This window comes from Neopelma chrysocephalum, unplaced genomic scaffold (genome assembly GCF_003984885.1).
Source record: "Neopelma chrysocephalum unplaced genomic scaffold, ASM398488v2 Primary Assembly neopelma1_61b, whole genome shotgun sequence".
Lineage (NCBI taxonomy): Eukaryota > Metazoa > Chordata > Aves > Passeriformes > Pipridae > Neopelma > Neopelma chrysocephalum.
In genome coordinates, this window is record NW_020897717.1 from 12,855,964 (window position 1) to 12,861,963 (window position 6,000).

At 40.6% G+C, this 6,000-nt stretch overlaps 1 protein-coding gene across 3 annotated transcripts in view; it reads right to left on the bottom strand.

Annotated features, from left to right (window-relative positions):
* Positions 1–5,779, bottom strand: part of RAB3GAP2 (RAB3 GTPase activating non-catalytic protein subunit 2) — a 45,580-nt gene extending 39,801 nt beyond the window's left edge. For 2 of the 3 annotated variants that reach the window (XM_027681726.1, XM_027681724.1), the window contains exon 1: positions 5,615–5,776. In XM_027681726.1, the coding sequence (XP_027537527.1) occupies positions 5,615–5,723 (109 nt within the window). In that variant the 5' untranslated portion in view covers positions 5,724–5,776. Of the gene's footprint in view, positions 1–5,614 lie in introns of all 3 variants that reach the window. The other variant, XM_027681725.1, reaches the window with a different exon arrangement.
* Positions 5,780–6,000: the final 221 nt, after the last annotated feature.

Genomic DNA, 6,000 nt, shown 5'->3' on the forward strand with positions numbered 1-6,000 from the left:
TGTCATCTATACTGAGAGCATGTCATTTAGTCTTCCCTATATTTGAGAATGTATTAACAATTACAGATGTAATACAGCTCAGGCAGAGTGAGTATTTTTATGATATTTTACATGAAAACAGAAAGAAAGGAATCTTAAATGTATATAATACCATCTGGAGAGGGAGGATCTGATTAATGAGGCAACAGAAAAGATCTTGTCACAACAGTCTAATATGAGAATATACCAAATTCAATAAGATTGATATAGAAACAGTTAAGAACAACTCTATTGCTAAATGCAATCTAGAATTTGACTTTGTAATGTAATTTTTTCTTTGTAACCTCGTTGGCAACTCAGAAATAAAAAGCCTGGCCTTCCATATTTCTGAATTAAATTAGCTGATCCAGATGAGGCCAAGTGTACAAGCACAACTCCGAACACATTGTTTAGAGGAACTGGGCTGAAGAGCACGATGCTGTCAACGTAACAGGGCAGGATTTTGGAAAAGAGTTTCTCTGACAGGCTTAAGTCATCATTTCTACCATAAAAAAAAGCAGCAAAGTGACGCCTCATAACTCTGAGCAACCCCCCAAATCAGGGGATCAATTTTTTTCTTCCCCTGAATAAGCACAAACTCGCTATCACAGACACAGGTATCATTGCTTAGGAATCCCCAAGGTCAAGTTTGGTTTTGTTGGCTTTTTTCCTTATTAATTTCATTCAGGTAATTGGAGATAAAAACACCTGGGAACTAAAAACATCAAGAAAGTACTGATTTTTTTTGTTTTGCCTTAACACCTCCAAATCATATCTAGCAGCAGTCCTACCTGGCTATGTCACTGAGTTGCTGTCATCAAGCCTATCAAATGTTCTGAAACACAGTTCAAGCTGAGAGTCTACTGGAGGAACAGAGACACACATCACTCCAAATAAATCGCAGTTAAATTCCTCAATTTATAAAGATTATAGAAAATGTTATCTGTCTTTATTGTTCTGTTTTCTGCTCTTTTCAGTTAAATATCCATTAATTTCTAAATGCTAAAATTGTTATGCCTGCAAAGCTCTATTACATCTTGCAAATAAAATGGATTTTTTTTGTTCACATGTATGCCTTATTATGGACAGCTGTATAATGAAGTTAACTGTTACAGCTGTTTTCTGATCTAGCCAACAGGCATCCTGAAACATCTTCAACACAGCAAGCTGTCAAATTAAATGTGATGCAAATATTTCCTACTCCCAATATTTGCACATTTGAAGCAGCAGTTTTCAAAGCCACTTAGGTACCACTAGGCTCAGGATACACAGAGGATTTGTGCCTCATTAGCAGCATTTACTTTTTCCAAGAATCTTAAATTCTCATGCTTTTTTAGTCCTGCTCACTGAAATATGAAAAAGCATTCATAGCAATTTTTTTTTCTAGAGAATAAAGATATGGCAAATCCATAGGAAGCACCTTTAACCAACTTACTCTATATTACTGGGTTTATTTATTTAAGCCATGTGAGGTAAGATCCACCCCAGCACCTGTTATTCTAACATGTGCTGTGAAGCAGAATACAGCTACTTTTTTATTGTACATGAATGGTCACCTCAAGCAGCCTAAAAACATTTCTCAGGTTATTTCAGCATTGCATGACTAACAATTTTAACACATGATTGAATCAGAAGCACATGAACCCTTCCTTCCAGTGTTTACTGACCGAGCAAGGAACAGGCACCTGCAGAACTGACTTTACACAAGGTGAGGAGGAGGGCACCTTTTATTTTCCTCCCCAGTTTACCAGACAAGTATATCCTTTACACAAACTAGACAAACTGTGTGGCTACGGGAAAAGATTCAGTGAAGTTGTAGTTGATAGGATGCTTTCTATTATCTTTTTCTCCTGTTGAATGTGTTTTAATGTTTACCTGTTCAGAGCAAGGGAACAAACCTCAAGTTCCCTTAGAATAGAAATACAGATTTGTTTTTTAGTTACCTACATCTGGATTTTTAATATATGCAGCACGTTATTTAGCCTTTTCAAATTACATTTGAAATTGACAACCTAGATTAACTTATAAATAAATGAATTATGCTGCTACGTTAAATACAACTAGGTGAGAAGGTACAGCTTTTTTATTCATATTAAAGACATCTAAGTTAAAAATTTGATTAAATTTAATTTGCTTTAGAAATGGATACTGCTTCCATTTTCAGAAGCAAGTAAGTTCTCTTCATTTAAAATGTTACTGCAAAAATGCTTTTACATTAATCAGGTTAATTTTTTTTTTTGTAGCAAATACACTCACAGAAAATATTGTGGTTAGTTCTGTTAGAATGAAAAAATGGCCAAAGTTAAAACAGCATAAAAAACTTTTTTGATCTATAACTAAGAAAACAAAAAAGACAAGGCCTTCAGTTCCCATTAAAAACCCTAAACCCTAAACTCCATGAAGATTCCAGAGGCACCTTTTCAAAAGCATTTGTTATTCAAAACCTGACAGGTGCTTTTGAAAGTTCTACTAAATGCCTAAAACATTTAGTTATGACTCAAAAAGAAAAAGTGTTAACTGAAATGCGCTTTGTTAAACAAAAATACTTAATATACATTTATTTCCTTAAGGTAGCCAGCATTTTCCCTTTAATTACAACTTTCAAATACCAGCAAGAGTTTCCATACAAAGGCAGTGTAACTTCAAAAAAAAAGGAAGTAAATAAAAAGTACTGGTCCTCCAGATTAAAATAAAAAAAGAAACTCAGAACTTTGACATGTGCTTACTGATATTTATATAATTGGTTATGTGCAAATAAACACAGTTTAGAACAAAAGTTGCGTTTCATAGAAAAAGAACATATTTCCTTTGTTGAACTTATCAGTAAAAACAAACTACTCTTTAGGTTTTCCTCCTAGAGATTAAAAATATAAAAGGAGATGAAAATTCAAGTTTTTAAACATGCAACTTTATTGAACTACTGCTTTAAAACAGTATGTTCTGTCAATGGAACAGTTTTAACTGAAGCATTCCCTACTAAAAACCCTTTATTTATATCTTGCTTAGTTAAAAATATTTGCCTTAGTTCTTTCTGCCATAGAAGTGCAATATGCACTTAAAAAACACAAACAAAACCACGAAGAATTTGCTTGAACAACATTTTTTTCTTTCCTTGGTGCACAACATGAGAAGCAGAGATTTGTTGCATGTTCTCACACTACCTCATTTAAACTTTATTTACAGCAAAGAGCCCTTCCTTGTGAACAGTAGAACAGTTAAGGTACACAACAATCATCCAAAAGAAAAGGGAGCAATTTTGGACTGCCATGCAACTAGACACTTGCTTACTAAGAAAAATGAACAGATTAGTGGGGGGGGGGGAAAAAGGTAAAGAAAGAGAGAATGAAAAACTGAATTAAGTATTTCTAATCAGAGCAAGAACTGAGGGTGCAAGACCACCAGACAGGCAGTAACTGCAGGATCCAGACCCTCCCATCTCAGCCCGAGTTATAAAGCAACCCTTTAGCTCAGCTGCTCGCCTGGTTCGGACACAAAGCAGCAGCAAAGCAGAACTGAAGGAACGAGCCTAATGGGAAAACAATCTCCAGTTCCACACAGCCAAGCCCAGCTTTTTCTAACTTAGGATACCTCCACCATTTATTTACTTCTAAGTTAAGATACCTCTGCAAGTTGTAGTAGCACTTCTCCCTGTCAAGGACAAACACACTAAGAATTTCTGCTTCAAAATTACTAAGTTATAATCTTGTGTCTAAGCCACTTCGGGAACTCTCACTTGCTGGTATTTATGCTCATTTATCCCAAACCATGAAAACAGCTGTGGTATCAAAAAATGCCAGGCACAAATCCAAAAAATGTCAATGAATCTAAATGAGCAGTATTCTGACGAACACTCACTTCTGACACTCTGTCTCAATGACTGAATGAGCAAATATAAAAATAGTCCAGAATATAGCCCACTCATTAAAATATCAGAATAGCATATTTTGGAACTTGCATCTTCTTTGCTTCTATCATTTTGGCAATTTTACAACATACTAAATATTTTCCCCCTTTACAGCTGCCATTTGACAAATCCAATCCAACAAAAGTATCCGAAAGACATTTTATAAAAACGTCTTTCACATGTACCACCAAATATGAGAGATATATTTTAATTTCTTTCAGCACATACTTTTAGAAACACAAACCGACAACAATCCTTTGCTTTTATCTTCAGAATTCAAGACACTAACAACAACCTTCCAGTTCCAGAGTCCCTCCTTTAGATACAAATACTAAAAGAAAAGCCATATGGAACCTGTATGGATTTTTCAGAGAAGTATCAGAGTCAATGAACAAGCACAAGCAGCAGCAGAAAACTGTTTTCTACCAAAACTTCTGCACAGAGAAGTTTTAGTGGCAAAATTAAGTAGCTGAACATACAGTATCCTTTTAAACTTTTTTTACAATTGTTGTATCATCTTTTTGACAGGACAGGGGCCAACTGTATTAAACCGGAAGAGAGTGTATTTATATTGCATATTAGGAAGAAATTTTGTAACAAAGAAGATAAGGCACTGGAACAGGTTGCCCAGAGAAGCTGTGGATGTCCCATCCCTGGAAGTGTTCAAGGCCAGGTTGGAGGGGGCTTTGCGCAGTCTGGTCTAGTGGAAGGTGTCCCTGCCCATGGCAGGGGGATTGGACTAGATAAAAGGTCACTTCCAACACAAACCATCCTATGATCTCCCCCTCTTTTAATTTCCCCAGACATTTTAAGCTTTTTATATAAGCACCTTGCTGCTTTCTCTCAAAGCTGTTTACAGCTGTGAGGACTTTTACAAGCATCCTTATTAACCATTTCAAACACTTTCTTTCCGTACTGTTTCCAGAAACAGTTTGCGTATACAGTTTTTATACATACATATACATGTATACAGTTAATGCAGTATGGCAGTAACAACATACAAGAAACACTGTTTCCATTGCCTGTGCTGTCTATCCTGGGCATGGATCTGCTGAGAACACACAGCTTCTGTGCCGGGGAGCTCAGCCTTCGCTGAGCCCTGCCTCACACAACAGAAACCTGGTCCACAGCTCCAGACTGTAGTTGCTGTAAGATTTGCTCCCTTTAAATTTAAGCTGCCAAACTAAACCTTTAGCATACTTTAAGTGTATTATGCATTATTAGACAATCTTGCGTGCACAACGTGCGGCTGTGTGATTCTTTATTAAGAGCATCTTCAGACACCTGCAACTTTCACCTAGAAGTTTGAGGCAGGCGGGGTCGCTGGCCAGACACTTCACACCATAGGGTAAGGACTGACACCTGAAACTTCTGGACACCAGGAAAACCTGACCTTGCAGGTGAAGGTGTGGAAGCTGTGGCGGGACACCCACCCTTTAAGGGCCTTTACCACGGTAACGACCCCGAGCGCTCGGGGCTACCGCGGTCACCCGAGAGCGGGCGGGGGGTTCGGAGAGCGGGGACGAGGGGGTGCAGCCGGCACCGGCCTCACCGTCAGACACGCCCGGCCCGGGGCCAGTCCTGCGGGCGGGTGGAGCCTGCCCCGCCGCCCCGAGCCCCGCGGGGGCGGCCCCGCCACTCGCGCCCCGCCGGGCCGGGCCCCCGCGGCCCCGCACCTCGGGGCGCACTCACCGCTCTCCCTGCCGACCGCGGCGCTGCCCGGGCGGCGGTGCGGGCACAGGAAGTCGCGGGCCGCCTCCAGGTCCTGGAAGTGGCCGAAGGGGACGAGGGCACAGGACATGATCCCTGATCCCGATCCCGGTGCCACCGCCCAACCCGGAAACCCTCCACGACTTCCCTCAGGCCCGGCGCGGACCCGCGCACGGCGCATGCGCCGCGGGAGCTGTCACGTGGCGCCAGCAGCTGTGGGCGGGGCGAAGGGGGCGGTTACTGAGGGGCGGGGGCGGGACCGGGATTTACTGGGGGTGCTGTGGGATTTAAAGGGGAGCGCAGTGGGGTTTAAAGAGAAACGCTGATTGGGCTTCACGGAGTCAAGTAGGTTGGAAAAGACTTCTGAG